The sequence below is a fragment of the Strix uralensis genome, chromosome 3 (assembly GCF_047716275.1).
Source record: "Strix uralensis isolate ZFMK-TIS-50842 chromosome 3, bStrUra1, whole genome shotgun sequence".
Lineage (NCBI taxonomy): Eukaryota > Metazoa > Chordata > Aves > Strigiformes > Strigidae > Strix > Strix uralensis.
This window is the reverse complement of record NC_133974.1, coordinates 15,933,123-15,950,507: the sequence shown is the minus strand read 5'-3', so window position 1 is coordinate 15,950,507 and position 17,385 is coordinate 15,933,123. Positions and strand designations below refer to the sequence as shown.

General features: G+C 37.7%; 1 protein-coding gene across 4 annotated transcripts in view; it reads left to right on the top strand.

Annotated features, from left to right (window-relative positions):
• Positions 1–17,385, top strand: part of LPIN1 (lipin 1) — a 55,478-nt gene that overhangs the window by 18,511 nt on the left and 19,582 nt on the right. For all 4 annotated transcript variants that reach the window (XR_012628005.1, XM_074861549.1, XM_074861550.1 and 1 more), the window contains 10 exons: positions 348–477; positions 2,387–2,696; positions 4,195–4,288; positions 5,627–5,814; positions 6,955–7,048; positions 8,433–8,502; positions 10,415–10,507; positions 11,898–11,974; positions 14,016–14,160; positions 15,769–15,917. Coding sequence is in view for 3 of the 4 variants with exons in the window: in XM_074861549.1 (XP_074717650.1) it covers positions 348–477; positions 2,387–2,696; positions 4,195–4,288; positions 5,627–5,814; positions 6,955–7,048; positions 8,433–8,502; positions 10,415–10,507; positions 11,898–11,974; positions 14,016–14,160; positions 15,769–15,917 (1,350 nt within the window). In the remaining variant the exon portion in view is untranslated. The remainder of the gene's footprint in view (positions 1–347; positions 478–2,386; positions 2,697–4,194; positions 4,289–5,626; positions 5,815–6,954; positions 7,049–8,432; positions 8,503–10,414; positions 10,508–11,897; positions 11,975–14,015; positions 14,161–15,768; positions 15,918–17,385) is intronic.

Genomic DNA, 17,385 nt, shown 5'->3' with positions numbered 1-17,385 from the left:
TAACATCTATTCATCTACTGCTGCTTGTACCACCTCCGTTCTTTTTTTCACACAGAAAAACAAAAATCCTCCTGAAATGTTTAGGTCCAGTGGTCTTGTTCCATCTCTTTCAGCATCTCAAATCCTGGTTGTGTGACAGCACTTACTAAAAAATGGATGAAACCTCTGAATGCTAGTCTAAGAGGATCCTGAACTGTTTAAACTTTTTCCATGCTTTCACACTTGCAGTTTGCCAATGATTAATTTAGATCTTCAGTGCTTTGGGTTGGTGGGTATCAGTTTAGAAAGTGCTTAGTGCATTGTGGTTACTTTTGGTTTTGTAATATTTTTTGTTTGTTTCTCTTCAGCCCATCAGGTTCACGCCCTCCTACTCCTCAAAGTGACTCAGAATTAGTCAGTAAACCTATGGATAGAAGTGGACTGAAGAATAATCCCCACATGCACTGGGCATGGGGAGAGCTACCCCAGGCTGCAAAGGTATTGAATGTAATTTGTTTAAATCCTGCTAGCATCTGTTGTGCTTTAATGGGTCACATGTGCTTATTCTATTGCAGACTGATGAAGAGGGAATAGATCCTGGTTTTACATAAAATTGCAGTGTTTTATGTAAGTGAATTACATCTTGCTCCTTAGGAGGTACAGGAAAGTACCTTGTACCATGGATGTTCTCAACACCAGTGATAAACAGTAGAAAATGAAGTACCTGACACCTAGTCTTGCAAAAGTTAGAAGCTTAAATAACATATAAAATCAAACCCAATGTCCTTTGATAAATCATTGAAATTCATAAATGGTCTTAGATGGAAGTTAGGTGCCTGGTGTTAGCAGCGTGATTCACAAAAACTATAATCAGTTGCTTGAGTACATAAGCATCCAGAAACACCTGCAGTTCTGTATCTCTGCATGCCCAGACATGCTGTTCTCTTGGCTGAGCTGACTGGCTTGGTGCCTGTCTCCTCCCTGAAGCCATTTGGCCCAGCTAGATGGCAGGATCTGCAGTGTGCCAGCAGCATTGTCTTCCTGCTGCACAGTAGCCATGTGCTGCTGCGTACACTGCAGGTCAGTCATATACTGGCCAGCTTCTTGTGATAGCTGTGGAGTCAGAGCATTCATACAGGAGAGGGGAGACTTAGGGCTTACACCTGCCTCGGGGTGTGAAAAATAAAGGTCCAGTTCCAGTGGCATACTGCAACTATGGGGGCAGTGATGGTGCAGGGTTTGTCCCCTTCTGCTGAAGGCTGGCTTCTGTGCAGAAAGGACTGCAGGGGTGATGGGGTCAGAAACAGTATGAAGAAACAAAATTCCTGCTTTGCAGGCATGGGAAGCGGATATCCTCCTCAGACTTCTGCATTCTGGTGGTGGCACCAGAATTATAATGACACTACTATAATTTACCTTGAATTCACTGTTGGTAGCTAGTGACAAAAGTAAGGATGAGAATCCAGAATTCTTAATTCCTTCAGAAGAGCTCTGGCCTCTTTAATATGCCAAAGATGAACTGTCCCATCCGCATTATTCTCCTCCTCATGTATATTACAAGAAAACTGGCAGCTATTTTCTGTACATAGTGAACTGATTTAAGTGCACAGGTCCAGGCAGGAGTTTCAAATTGGCATCTCCAGTCTAGGATTTAGGATTTGGGTGTTTCATTTTTATCCCAGTCATCCAGCCTGGTGTGTGTTGCAAATCTTATTCTTGAAGGCTTTTCCCTCTGCAGTCCCTGTCTGTGTCCCTAGCCAAGCTATTCAGAGTTGATGTGGCCATACCTGAACTGGGAGTTATGTTTTGGATGCTGTTGATCTTCGTGTAAGAGTTTGTTTGCTATGATGTGAAGGTCATAGCAGCTATACAGCTGCTGCTGTAGGAGTTCAGCTCCCGTCTGTAAGAAAACCTCCTGTCCCACACTCGGAGATCTGGAATTGTTCCTATAAAGTGATTTAAAATCTAAATCAGGGGTATAGCTGTATGACAGTGTACTCCTGTCCTGGCCCCTGAGAGCACCCTGATTGTGTAAGGACTTCAGTCTGCGCTCCCTTCCCATGTTTGTCAGGGTTACCTTCTGAAAAAAAGCTAGGATTTGCACAGGAAAGGAGGAGGGCAGGGTGGGAGCTGTGATCTGCTCACAGACAGGTGAGTGGAAAATGAAGAGCACATTGCAGAACAAATCTTTCCTGGCCCCAAGATACAGATGAATTTTGCACAAGCAAATGCACAGCAGAGAGGTTTTTGTACACTGTAGTCTCCTCCTCAGCTAGTAGTGGTTTTGTGCTGTAGTTGATTACCTTGAGAATCTGATCTTGCTGGAGCAAACAGAACAGGTTAAACTCTGGCTGTTGCATTTTTTAAGAGCTTTTCTTTATAGCAATCTGTTTATTTTTCCTCACAGGCCAGTTCTCTGCTCAAAGCAAAGGAACCCAGCATGGTGGATGTAAATCCTTCCGAAAGCACTCACTTTCGGGTCATCCAAAGCTCTTCTGTAGAGGAGCTTAACACTGCATCTCCTCTACCTGCCCTTCGACAAGCAGATGTAGCAACTGCTGATGAAAGTGACCCCCTACCAGCTGAGACAAATAAGCCAGAGATAGAATCTTCAGGAGCAGCTGTACCACCATTGCTTACCAATGAAGAAATAAAACAAGCTGCAGCTTGCTCAGCCCAAACAGCTGGCAAGACAGATTCTCCTTCCAGAAAGAAAGGTAAAGCTGTTGATTCTGCACTTTTATATGTATGATTTTGTCTTTAAATTTTGTGGTGATAAAGCACCTTATTGCTATATAAATTAATCTGTGCCCTGAAAGCACTTACAGATCTGGTAAAGAGATAAGCTTTGGAAAGAACCTTCAAAACCTGAGCTGTGCATCATGCACAGGAGCCATATAGTAAGATAAAAGATTCTCCTTGAACTGGAATTTTTGGCAGCTCTGTGTATGAGCAAGACTGCAAAACTTGCTCCAAATTCATCCATATTTGACAGATTCAGAAATTTCACTTTTTGGTACAAGCACACTATAGATCTGCTGGTTTACCTCCTTTTGACTACTTTCTGAGTTGTTATGTGTTGCTTGTAGTTGTGGAACCTCTCTGCTGTAGGACAAAGTTGTAGAATGTCTTTTGCACAAACAACAGATTTGCTATAATATAAGGTGCTTTTGTTTCACAGGAGCAATTTCAGTTCTGTGTGGTACACATCCTGTCCTGATTGTGTGAAATGTAATTGCTTTTCTACTTCTTAACTTCTGGGCTCTAAATCTGTGGTATTTTATAATAAGTATTACAATCTTCACATCAAATTTATTTGCTTACAAATGTTATGTTTTAGAGCTCTTATTGTTCTATAATTATGTAAGCCCTATATAAGTCTTGTTTGTGCAGCTGCTTTTTAATCAGTAAATGTACAAGTTTCTTAGCCACTTTCCCATGCATTCCACTGTCTTTGAAGACAAAAATGACAGTGTTTCTCTGCTTACGATTCAGTCTTTACATAACTTTTTTTCTGATTGCTTTTCTGGTGTTTGGAAATTGAGACAGTGAGAAGTCATGGGCTTTAAAATGAATTCCAGATTAGGTTTTGGTCTTACAGTGGTTACTTATCTGAATGCACTACCAACAACAGGACAACAGTGACTCAGTGTGTTGGCACTAGTGAAAGACCTAGGAGGGTTGTCTTGTCCCCTTCAATGGTGCATGTGCACACACAACACATCAGTTGTATGTGCTAAACAGTATCTTGTCTCCCTAACAAGCCAGTTATAGTGTATTAGTGACTACAGTATAGTCTGTTATTTCCCTTTTGCAAGGGGGGATTGAAGATTAGTTCTTGGAGATTAAATGCTCTGATTGCCTTACTGTGATAATAGGCCTATGCAAATACTCAGAAAGTTTTCATTTTGCTGTTTTCCTACAGTGACCACTGACTTCTAATTCCCAGTGGTTTTGTGTGGGATAGGGAGGCTTCAGCATATCTCCAAAACAGTCCTCTGCTGTCCCATTTTGTGTATTCAAAGTCTGAGCAATGTATAGGAGCAACTTGTTTTGCAATTTTTGGCAGTACCATTTTATACAAATACAGTTCACAGACTGTTATAACTTGTCTGGTTTCTCAATCTTAAAGTGAATGGTTAGACAGTAATAACAGTTCTGGCTTGTTACTCAGAAAATGCTCATTAATAGGCTTATTTGTGCTGTCCCTTACAGACAAACGAAGCCGGCATCTTGGTGCTGATGGTGTCTATTTAGATGACCTCACTGACATGGATCCAGAAGTTGCTGCACTTTATTTCCCCAAGAAGTAAAAGTCCTTTGCTTATATTTTTACTATTTAAAAGAGCTCTTACCACCTTCCAGTTTAGATCAAACTCTTAATTGCCAACCAGATAAGACCTCTTTTTCAGAGTCCAAGCGGAGGTGAAGGCAGAAGGAAAATAAAACTGTAGAGAGGAATATTAGAGATTTTGGAAGGCTCTTCATTTGGGCCTGAGAAGTGTGCTTGAAACTGATTTTCTATTTTGGTCAATTAAGCATCATATATTGATGGTGGGTTAGTATGTAATGTACACTGATGTTTGTGAGTCTTACATGCCCTGGTAGAACAATTGGCCTTGGAATATATTTATCACTAGGTCCTTGCTTAGTACCGTGAAGAACATTTCTTACTGTTAACAGTATTAACACAACATTATTGCTCTGATGTTGTTCTGCTGTGGGTGATCACCTATAAATATGAATGTTAGAAAATAATTTTTGGAAGATGCATGACAGATTTATTTATGAAAATATTGCACCCTGAACATAAAATTTCCAACTTGTTCCCATCTTTATTAGACCTTCTTATTTATAGTCCTCTTTCCACGTCATACTCTAGTCATTTGACTAAAGTCATTGAGGAACAACTAAAGTAGTTTGCATATTTTGTTTTTCTTTCTTGCTTGCTTAAACTCAGCTGTTGTAATATTAGCATTTCAATAAAATCGAGAAAGATTAGTAATACGGAGAAAAAAGCTGGATTGAAAATTCCTTTCTTAAGTGCATTCATGTAAATCTGGAATGGAAAGCAGAGTTGGATGAGCCTGCACTTTGTAATAATGATCTCATCTATACACAGATTTTAAGTGGGTATAATGATTTCTTGTTTCTTAACATTTTAATCCTAGTAGTTTATATGTGGAGCATTTTATTATATATACATGACATAAATACACAAACATACACATCCTTTGTTTTGGGTTTAGCTATCAGTTTATAGAATTAATATAAATTAAATGATAAACTAATATGTTTATTCTTGTTCCTGTGTGGTAATAGTTTTAACTACCACGAACACTGCTTACAGTAGCATTATTATGTCTACTAAGATTGTACAGTTTATTGTCTTATTTTTCCTATCTTTTCTAAATAAGTGAAGCTATAATTATACATGCGTAGTTTAGGCAAGTAAGTAGAAGCAATCTAATATTTGAAGGTACATGAGGCCTGTGCTACTTTGTTGAAATTTTACAACAAAACTAAGCAAAAATTTTTTTTTCTTCCTTTTTTCCTAAGTGAGTGTCAAATGTAAATGGTGCTTTTAGAAGGGAGCGAATTTGGGAATGAATACATGAAGACTGAATTCCTGATTTTACTTTTCCAGTGGGGATAATGTCCAAAGCAAGAACATGAACGAGACAGGGACACGGTCCGCCAGCCAGTCTCCACAGTCTGTTGGGAGCTCAGGTGTTGACAGTGGAGTTGAAAACACCTCGGATGGAATTCGAGATTTGCCCTCGATTGCCATTTCTCTCTGTGGAGGCCTTACTGACAACAAAGAAATAACCAAAGGTACAGAATTACTTTCTGAATTATAGGTATGTGCTGTCAGCCAGATTTTAGCATCCTAGACGGAGGAAGCAGTGCCCTCCTGTGGCTGTACTTAAGAATGTGTTGATAAGATAAATACTGTCCCTCTAATGATAAGTTTCCTAGAATTTTTCATACTTAAAATAATAGACTTACATAGGATTTATGATTTTTAACACATTTTAATAATCCACCATATGCTACATTTTTTTGGTGAGTATTTTATTGGTATTTTTATTTCCTGATAGTAATGTTTTGTATCACAATAGTGTTAATGGTACTTTTACCACTTGGTACAGAGTATAGCTAGGAAATTCACAGCTGTCGGTGTCAGGAATGAAAAAGGTGGTCTGTAAATGGGGACACGAGGAGGGGAAGTTGGAAACTTTAACCTGAGTTCCTTCTCTGCCCCCAATTTCTTGTGTGATTTTTAGATAAATCATTTACACTGCTCTGTGCCTTGAACTTCCAACTGTATAATGTGAGGATAAATGCGTTATGACTTGCACTTTCTGCAGTAATACAGTATCATAAAATCATGACACTGATGCTACACTGACTGCTGTTCAGAAGCTAGTTATTAAAACATTTCAAATATACTGTTACTCACTGGAGTTGTATTGTTATCTGAATCATTTGTAAATTACATAGATTTTGTGAAATGAGTCACAGCTAGTGGAAGGGGTATTTATTTGTAGACATTTTCACTTTGCTGTAGGCTTTACAAGCGATCATTAAGTTTCTGGCTGTGGGTTTATATATACGTTGAGCCCATCAGTTCCTGCTACTAACTTGGACAGAGGATCAGTGAAAGGCATGACAAAGTACTTCCTTGCCTTGCTTAGAAGCCTGATTTCCCTTCCTCACGGTTCCACCCCTTAGCTTGTATTTTGAATGGGAAAGACACCCAGCATCTAACAAAGAAACCTTCAGCATCTTCTGGGATTGAGAGTCTCTGAACATTTTGCTTCCGTATTGCTGCTAATTTCAGCACCCTAGTAATGAAAGGCTGACCCTGAATGTGAAACCTATGTGTCTGAGAGATGCTAAGAGGTTTAGGTTGGCCCATCCCAGGCATCTGTAAATTCATGCTTTACATATGTACTTTTTTTCCCCCCACAGAAGAATTCTTAGAACATGCAGTAACATATCAGCAGTTTGTGGACAATCCTGCTATCATTGATGACCCTAACCTTGTGGTTAAGATTGGAAATAAGTAAGTATATTTCAGGAAAAAAATATTTCACTGTTGCAACAAAAACACTTCTGTAGGACTTCAGTGCATTAGATCAGTTTAACTGTAGCTGAAAAATAGGTTTTGGGTGTTCATAGCTTAGATTCATCCCGAAAGAATCAACTCTCTAGTGAATTCAGGCTCTTCAGTTACCTTTCCTCCTTTAAATTGAAAGTAAAGAGCAGTTTCAGATAACCTGTGTCGCTAACTGACACAATTTGAATTTCAAGAAGCTAGTATTAAATGCTAATAGTGTTCCCACTCAATAGGCAGAGTAAAAATAAAATAGCATGTGAACTTGCTAAGGCTTGCCCTGAGCCAGTTTGAATAATTAATATTTATAGGGATATGGCAGTCTGCTTGCAAGCACTCTGTACCCAGCAGTTTGTCTGTATATACTGAATATTTTTCTAATAAGCCTCTATGGAGGCATTGCTTTTCAAGACTTGTCAAACTTCACCCACAGAATATGAGACTTCTGTTTCTGCAAGGTTAAGACATTATTTTGTATGTTTATATTGCTGGCAGCAGTGCAGCACTATGGTCTATGACAGATGCAGATTTTTGGAGGATGTTTTAAACTGAGAGCTCCTTGCACCTGGCATATGATGTTAAAAGAGTAGAGGGGAGATCATGTAATTGTGCTGCACTTAGAGGTTAGGCTACCCTTAGTCATAGACATTGTTCATACAAACTTGACATGCCTGCTGAACCCTTATGTGATAGTTTGTATCGTGTATGTTACAGCCTCATACTTGACCCTCTTTGTGGTCTGAGGTGAGTCATTTATTGCTTCTCTGCCATAGTTCTCTGAATTTGATAGTAATGTTTACCTGCCTACTGATAAGTTGGGGAGAGGAGTACTTAGTGAGGATCTTACTGTCATACTCTCTGGATGTCATGTGAGCTTCAGCTTCCCTAGGCAGATGGACGATAATACTGTATTTGTCCTACAGTCTGTAACAAGAGTTGACCCATGTTCAGCACATAATATCAAAAGCAAGACATCCTACAGACTATGGCCCCTAACTTTTATGTAGTTCCTTGTTGGAAAAGCAGTGAAAACAACTTGTGATAAATGTAGCTTGTGCTGTGCTAATGAGGTATAGTATGAACATGAGGAATGTATGACAAATACTGTTTCTACTTAAGGACTTCTCTTGCATTGCTTGAAAAGTATATGTGGTAAATACCTGTGAACATGCTGTGGAATAAGGTGGGTCTGCTATTACTGATGCAGGCCGGAGTGTGACCTGTGCTGAAGAGGCTTGATGGCTTTAACCTACCAGGTGATAAATACTAGGTAGATTATGAACTGGAATTTTGGGATTACAAAATGCAGTAATTGCCTCTCTTGCATGCCTAGGTACTACAACTGGACAACAGCTGGTCCCCTTCTGCTGGCAATGCAGGCATTTCAGAAACCTCTGCCAAAGGTGAGATTGAACATGAAGGTTGGTCAGAGGAGGAGTTGTGACATTCTACTATTTATTAAGGCAGGGAAGAGGGTTGTTGTACAAGAGAATCTGCCCATCAATAATATCTATTCACACATAACCATTCATTTAGCTTATGCTAAGGGTTAAATAAGCAGGACAAAATTTGATCTGTGAATAGTGTTTATTTGCTAGGCTAAGATCTTTACAAATACTTTGAAGGAGGAAAACTTCCTGTTTTCCTTCATTAATATGGATTGTAAACATAAATTATATTAATATTTGCTGTAGCTGAATACATGGTGACTGCTTTCCATTTTATCTGTGTACAGCATATATTATTAAATAAAAGTAGAGGCCAGGAATTTTAACCTCAGTGACTAAGCTTTAACTACCAGATAAGGAAGGCCTGTAGCTTGCCAGTTTTCTATTTTTTGGATGGTTGCTCATAACCAACCCGGGTAGGTAGTGGCAGATAGCTATGACTATATGACAGCTGTATATGATGGCTTATATTAAATGTGTTGATGAACTTGGTCCAATTCCATGTGACCTGGTGGCACATAGATGCTCAGGACAGAAATACACACTACTGTAAATGTATATAAAGAAGTAGTCACCGTTGGCACTATTTTGTATCCTGGTTAGCCATGGATTTAATATATTTTGGAACCTAAACTTTCCTTCCTTTGCAAAAAAATCACTCGTATCCCACAAAATACAATTAAACACATCATTAATTGTAAACATGTGAATTATCTCATTAAAAGTCAATAGAATATCTGCTTGAAGTTGTCCCTATGTTTGAGAACCTCCTTATCCTTAAATTGTAGCCGTTGTTCTCAACAGTGGCATTCTGTTCTCAGTAGCTCCATCTGTTTCTTGTTTTTCTTACTTTTGTTTAAAAAGTTTTCAGTTTATTTGCTCACTGTATTCCTCTGTCATTTTTTTTCTTTTCTCATATGCTTTAGATAGTATAGCGAAGAGAACCTATGGAAAACTGAGAAAAGGGATGCATTGTCCCATACACTAGCTGAACTCAACCCTCTTTCTTAACTGCTAAGAATTCTTGGAATCGTTTATTACCTCTCTTTAAATCACTAATCAATGTCACGGTTTTATTTTGGTGACTTTACTTACAGTGGACGCTATCATCTCAGGCAGTCAGTGGCTAAGCTATTCTAGGGCGTACCAAACACTGTGGCCACCTTTACTGTAACATTTTCCCTTTTGCCTTTTGCTTGCTCTCTGAGTGAAAGAATTCAGCTCTCCTTGTTACAACGCATAAGGCTCCAGTTGTTATCGGTAGTGAGAGAAACTTTTCTTTACTGAGGTTTATTGTATATAACCAATGAAAAATAGCCAGGGTTTAAAAAAATCAGTTCTTACATTGTCAGTCAAGGTCATAGCCTCAAGACTAAACTCATAAAAGCTAGTAATGTATTTGCTTTTTTCCAAACTGGTGATTAAATATGAACTTTGTAGTAATTTTTGAATGAGAATAACAATCTTGCATGTGGGTTTGTTACTGTTTTGCATGAGAGCTCCTTCAGAAAGTGATTTTTTTTTTTTAAATATAATTTGCACTAAGTAACTTCAACTTCTGAACAGTAGGTTCTCCATTCTAGACATTATACTAATATCTATTTATGCTTTTTTTTCTTCTTTGATTTTATATCTTTTTCATTTTCCTTTTAAAAATACCATAAGTATTCATGCTTAAGTTACTTCAGAGCAGCTCTGGATACCATTAGATTTTGCTTTAGTAGAATTTATGGTCCACAGACAGTATGTTTACTTTTATTGTATTTATTATCAGTTAAAATTGTGTGTTTGGTACTTTCTTTCATTTACATATATCAGGTTGTCCTTTGGTTTGGATTTTTTTTATGTTACCATCCATTTATCACAGGCCACTGTGGAATCTATAATGAGGGACAAGATGCCCAAAAAAGGTGGAAGGTGGTGGTTTTCATGGCGAGGGAGGAACAGCACTATTAAAGAGGTAAGTTTTAAAAAGCAAGCAAAGTTTCCTTCTGGTTGCAGTGGGAAAACTGGATAACTCCATATTCATCCCTCAGAACTTCATTTCTGACAGTAACTCAATATTCAATTTGACCGAGGATATACGCATTAAAAGATGTTTAAATGGTCTGACTTTTGACTTCAGAAAGCTTTGGATCAGATCCTACCTGAAACATCTGTCTGCAGTGTTTTGGTTCTGCATTTATTTTCATTACACAATCCTGAGGCGGTATTATCTAGTGGATTAAGTCTGTGTTTGGGAGCCTAGAATCGAAGAGCTGTGCCACTAATTTAGTGTTTTTGTGCAGATTACCGACCTTTCTGCAGCTTTCTTTTGATAATTGAAGAACAGACATATTTATGAGTAGCGTGAGCTGTAAAATTCAGCAAAACCTAAGATGGAAAATTGACTATATATTAGTTTTAAAGTCTCTTTGAATTTTTTCTCTGAGCATTAAAAGTTTGTGCTAACAGTCTTAAAGCCATAGATGAACATTAAAGAATAGTGAAAAAAGCAAAGCTTTATATGAAATATTGATCTCCTGTCTAGACACATTTAATCTTTAAAGTTGACTAATAAAACCTCTTCATATTAATTTATACTACAGAAGCATTAGTACTTGAGGGGAGAAAATTACTTGTAATACATTTTTATGGTTGTGCTTCAGTCGATGAACTTTTTTAGCCTTGCATGAAATAACCATTGTACTGATCTGTGGGTATGGACTTCAGAGTATGAGATTTTAGTTTTTACAGTTTGAAGTTTTTAGAATTTCTCTCTGGAAGTATTTGGTTATCTCTTGAGCTGTGACAGCTGTAAATAAATAGAAAGAGTGGTTGTTGTTTGTGTGTCTCAAAATCATTCACTATTTAAGAATCTTGTGAAATGAAATTGATAGAGTTTAACATCTACGCGAGGTAAAAGCAGTTTGGAAAGTTTTATTGAATTAAAGATTTTAATGATTCTATGAAAGGTAATTGTATTTTTTTTTTCTTCTTCAGAGCCATACTTTGCTTTTTCAGGTGAAATCTAGCTATTTGAGGTGCATGAACTGAGTAGTCATGGGATTGATCCCAGAACTTCAACAGTACTAGATGTGAAATCTGATATTTCTGTACTTCTTCCATGCAAAAACTTAATCTTAATTCTTCTTATGAGTTTTATATTTGCAATGTTTAGTTCTTTGTGCAGCCTTTATTCTTTAAGAAAGCCATGAAGTTTTACTTTGACTACAAGCAGAGGAAACAAACATGCTGTTGATTTTTACCGAGTCTGTACAAGACAGAATTTGGTTTTCAAATATTTTTCTAAAAACATTTGCTCTATACCCAAGAGGAGATGCACAGCTTCCTGTACTTGTATTTTTCAGGAAACAAAGCCAGAGCAAGGTATGAGTGGGAGTGGACTTCCAGGAGAAGACTCTTCACAAATGAGCATGGCAAACAGGTACCCCCCAAATTACCTGTACCTGAAATGACCAGGAGTTACCATTTAAAAATGAAAGCAAGCTACCTCTTATATTTGAACAAAGAAATACTGTGAGTGAAATATATTTAATTTGTTACTCATTGCACCAAGTGAGTGCAGATAGGAAGGCCTTACCCATGGCAGGGTTGCAGACCTTGCGCGTGCACTCTGGTGTTTCTGTGGTTTGGCTGGCAGCTCTGTGACACAGACTCCAGCCCCTTGAAAACAATAATTGGAGCAGTTCTCCGAAGCTATATGTATCTCTCTAGAGTTTTCAAGGGAACATCATAGATGACCCCATGCTGTTGTCAGATCCCAGTTGCTAAAATTTCTGATTTACTTATATTTATGACCTGACAACTTAATTTTTTCCTGCGTATTTGGGGAAGTTCAGGGGCCTAAGACTTTCTGGAGTTTTTTTCGCAGGCAGTAGTCATGGTTTTCTATTATTTCTTTCAAGAACTGCAGAAGTCTCTTCCTTCTCATGCTTCAGACTAATCGTACTCTACGGCCAGAATCTCTCCTTCAAGGAGGGTTCCATAAATGAGCTTTAACTTGCTCTGGAGACTTTGGAGGGATGAGTTGGCCAGGGACAGCTCTCCTACCTCACCCCTTTTCTGTACATACAGATCTTACTGTAAAGACAGCCCAGCCCGTCTGTGTGTGCTCTCAGCACTTAAAGCTGTAAAGGGCCAGATGCAAATATGCTTTATGCTCATTCAGTTAAGTTCAAGGATCACCTTTATGAAACAAAAAAGCATTAGCTGCCATTCTTTCTGGAGGTCAACAATTGCAGTCCAGGTGAATATGCTGGAAAGAGGATTCCTCGTTCTGTAGGAGACTAGCTGTTATCTCAGTTGCCTATGAGTTTGTGGGAGCAACAGCATAGATCGGAAAGGCTGATTTTCCTTTTAAGGATGACATTTAGGTGTTTTTCTTACATGGTTTAAAGTTAAGCTTTAAAGTGAGATTAAGACTTCAAGCAGACTAGATTCTGTAATAGGTATTCTTTGTTTAAATTTTAACTGACCTTAGAAATCTGTCATTAAGAATTTTTTGCTTGCAAGAAAAATGCCACAAGTGGGATGTTGAGTAAGCTTTTGAGATCTGATGTTACAAAGGATAAGGTAGGCTTTTAACTGTTGCTAGTCATGACATGCAGTACCTTGATATTGGGTCAAGACTTCCTAACATCAAACAACGTCCAGGTGTGATTGACTTTAGAGGCCAAATGCTGATTGTTTTAAAGATGAGATTTGTAGGATCTGAAAGGATATTTTACCTTCAACCTAAGGTGATGGATTTGTTTACTGCAGGAAAACTTTCTCTCTGAAGAAAACTATTTTTAACAAATTTCTGAAAAAGGTGGTTGTAGCAGAAAAAAAAAAAAAGAATTACACTGATGTGTATTTAAACAGAATTGTGTAAAGGAGGTCAGGTTTTATGACTTTTCATCATCATATCCTGAATCGGGTAATCCTGCAAATCCTGGAAAAGAATAATCCCATTATCTAAAGTTGCTTCTTGAAAGAGAAGGAATTACTTTCTGTAATAAAATGTCCATCACCTGGATTTTTCTTATTAATTGCTAAATTCTTTGGGGGAGGAGAGAAGGTGGGGAAGAGAAAGCCAGCATAACAAATGCTTCTTTCTTCTTCTAAGAACTGAGGAACTTTTGTAATTACAGTATCTAATAGGTATTATTTTTTTACCACTATGAGATTGTTGAGTCAATACAGCACATTAATTTGCATCCGTTAAATTTAAGTAATGAAAACTAGCTTATAGACAAGTGAATGGCTAGAACAATCCAAGTATGAGTAATGGGCAATATACGTGAATGAAAATTTGGCACTTCATTGATATATTTAAAGCCATGATGTGAATGACCTGTGAGACAGTCCTTAGGAGCAGAGAATCAATGACTTATTTGGTGACTCACTGTTAATGCATTTTTAATGGATACTGAGATGCATTTACTGACATGATAACATCATTTTCTCTGTGTGCAATGTTCCAGAATAAAAGATGAATCTTCTTCAAGTGATGAAGACCCTAGAGTTGCCAAACAAAACCTCGGGGCATTACAAACCAACTCAAGTCATGTCTCATTATTGTCTGGAATCAGTTACAAAAAAACACTTCGACTCACTTCTGACCAGCTTGTGAGTTAATTTTACATCCTTCTTCTGAAATGTCATTTCTAATACAACATGAGCAATATTGTTATTCAGCCTTGCAAAGCTTAGTTAGCTCTTATGTCTTGCATTTAATTCTCTCTTGTTTTATTTTTCAAAAAAACCCCAACTTTCCCTTCTCTTTTCAGTATTAAGCTTGAATGTTGTACCTTACAGGAAGTGCTGGGGTTCAGATGTTGGGAGACATGGGATCCCATGTAGAAAAATATGAAAATTAAATTGCAGAGTATGTATTTGTCACCTGAATAAGCGTACTGGAACCACATCCTTTTTGAATTGTGTATGTGTATATTAACCCGCAGGCCTCTTTTCTCTTTTTTCTTTTCTTTTTTCTTTTTTCCTTCTCTCCTTTCCCCTCATTCATAGTCAGACAGTCACATTTTACAGAAATACTGTTAGTAGCTTCTGAAAGAGCTGCTTGTGAATTTACTGTGAGGCCAGGCTATTAATTTCTTTGGAGCCAATTCTCTTCCTCCGTGACAGAGGCGTTTTGACTAATGGTGACAAAGCTGTTACAGTTTTGTATTCTGCACATTCCAGTTTGATCTGGAAAAATGGGCTACTTTAGAGAAATACTTTTTGTCGTCTTCTCTACAGCAAATTAATTTTCTGAAGGAAACCCACACAAGGTGTACAGCATTAAACAGGCCATCACTCACTGCCTGAATAGTTTGTAACAAATGTAGAATTTTCCCCAAGAGACAGATAGAATATGTTGGTAATTTTCTATAGCAAACAGAAAGCAAGGGTTACAGAAATATATTGATACTTTTCAGATACAGAAACCTTGCAGAAATTAGCTGAAGCTAAAACTAGATGGGTTCTTGATGAAACAGTGGGTGAGACTCATCAGTTACCCATCAGTGGTTCTTCATTCTCACCTTCTTTTCACTCTAACTCACTGAACAATTGCAGTGAAATATAACTAAGAAGAAGAGACACTTAAACTCCTGCAGGTTTTGTGAAAATGGATAGTTGAGTCCACAAATAGAATCTAATCACTAGTCTCTTGCCCACTGTGTCACTAAGTGACACAGGAGACAGTGGGAGGGAAGGGCAGCGAAGTGGGAGAGTTAAGGAAATTTGGTGGAGACTGAAGCGTAATAGATCATATAGTATAAGAGGTGGGTTATTATAGGAAAGAGATGTAATACCATAGAATACAAATCCCCATATAAACACTCTTAATTAGAGTTCATGGAACTCCTTGTTTCCCGCATTTCTTTCTGCATATGTATCTGTTTCTCAGAATGGAAAACCCCCATAGATAGTCCCTATTCCATAATTCGTTAGTTTATGTGAACTTTTTTCTTTCTTTTTTTTTCCTAATATCTCTGACTGTGAAACAGATTTTTTTTTTTAGTTTTCACTTACTTGTTTTGTCCTGCTCTATAAATCAATGCCTAATGTCCACCACACAGGGCAAACCTCTGCTATCATTATTTAGACAATAGCTCTGCTGAAAGCAATAAGATTCAGTGTGACCAAGGCAATGATCATGTGTGGCTTTGTGTTTGCACTGTGTTAGTTTCACATGCTCAGTTTGCTGGTTATCTTGCTGATAATGTTTTGCAGAAGAGCTTAAAGCTCAAGAATGGCCCCAATGATGTGACCTTTAGTGTTACAACACAGTATCAAGGCACTTGCCGCTGTGAAGGCACCATTTACCTGTGGAATTGGGACGATAAAGTTATTATTTCTGACATTGATGGAACAATCACACGGTGAGTTCATGCACAGGGAGAGGCTTTATCTGCAAGGACAAGTTGTCCTTTGGACTAAAGGAAAAAGTGATAGGGAATTTTGAGTCACAGAATCATCATATTCTAGTGTTTGGGGGGGGGGGTGGAGTGGGGTTTATCTGGCTTTCAAACAATGCAAGAATCATTGGCTGAATTGTTAATTTAATAAAGACACTAACGTATGTGCCCATTATTTGTCACCCATTGGTGTTTCATGATAGTATTTACAGTAGTATTGGAGGACCTTCTGCAAAATCATAACTCTTGCTGCATCACACTTATGAAGTATACTGGGTACATCAAAAAGAAGAAACATGTGAATTCTGTTTTAAAAGGCATTACTGGGGCATTGCAGTGAGAGGCATTGTTACTTAGAAGACCTGACTCCAAAATCAATGTCAGGATTAGAATTTGATGGAAAGTTTCAGATTAGTACTTTGGGTAAACACCACAATTGTGGAGTGACTAAAATGATTCATTCACTTGCTGATTTTTAGTTAGCTATTTATTTAACATTGGGGGAAACAATTGTGAGTGGAACAGAGAAACAATAAAAATATAAGCATTGTCTTTTGACCTTTTAAAATGAAATGCTTAGATTTGTTTAAAAACCATTTTTTTTTTTTCAAAAATTTGGCTATATCTAATTAGAAAAAAGAACAAGAAAAAACAATTTCCAAGAGCAATCTGAGGTGAACTAAAATACTTGATTTAAACTGAAACTCTTTTTCATTGTGATTTATCCATTGTAGGGCAAACTTTTTTTTTTTTGGTGCCAACATAAATGAATATCTCCCCCACCCCTTTTGTTTTCTTAAGCTTCAGTAGAGTGAATGGAATCTATTCTTCTCTCTCCTGTTGAGCTGACCAGAGAGTTACTGAATCAATTCACCCTACAATACCATTGCAAGTCCATCCTAAGCCACTGCCCAATGCTTTCCTCTCTAAGATGCAAGATATTCAGGGTGTGGATTTCTTGCTGTGTATCTGTACAGTGCTTAGTCAAGTGAGGTGCTCATTTGTTGGAATTTCTAGATGTTATTATAGTATAAATTCTCTCTCATGTAAAGCGGGAAGTACATTGAAACCAGTATAACTATTTCATAATACTTTATATGTGACCAACTGCCAGCTTCGTGTGGAGAATTTAGTTTGAAGTGAGCTAGAATGTGACTTATCTCATGTTTGCAATTTCCCATAAACTTCCCTTATGGGTAGATTTAGTTTATTTAGGAAACATTTAATGTAAACCTCAAAAGTATGCTTAGTACTGGCTGGCCTACTACACAGGTCTGATTCATAGCCTATATGCTGTAACTTCCATGTTACCTTATGGGTCACGACCTTATCCATGAAGACAAGACCTGGGGCACAAGAGTAATGAAAACAACATGGCCAGGGATGGGTATGTTGGTTTTTATTTCAAAAGAAGGGGGAATAAAATCATCCT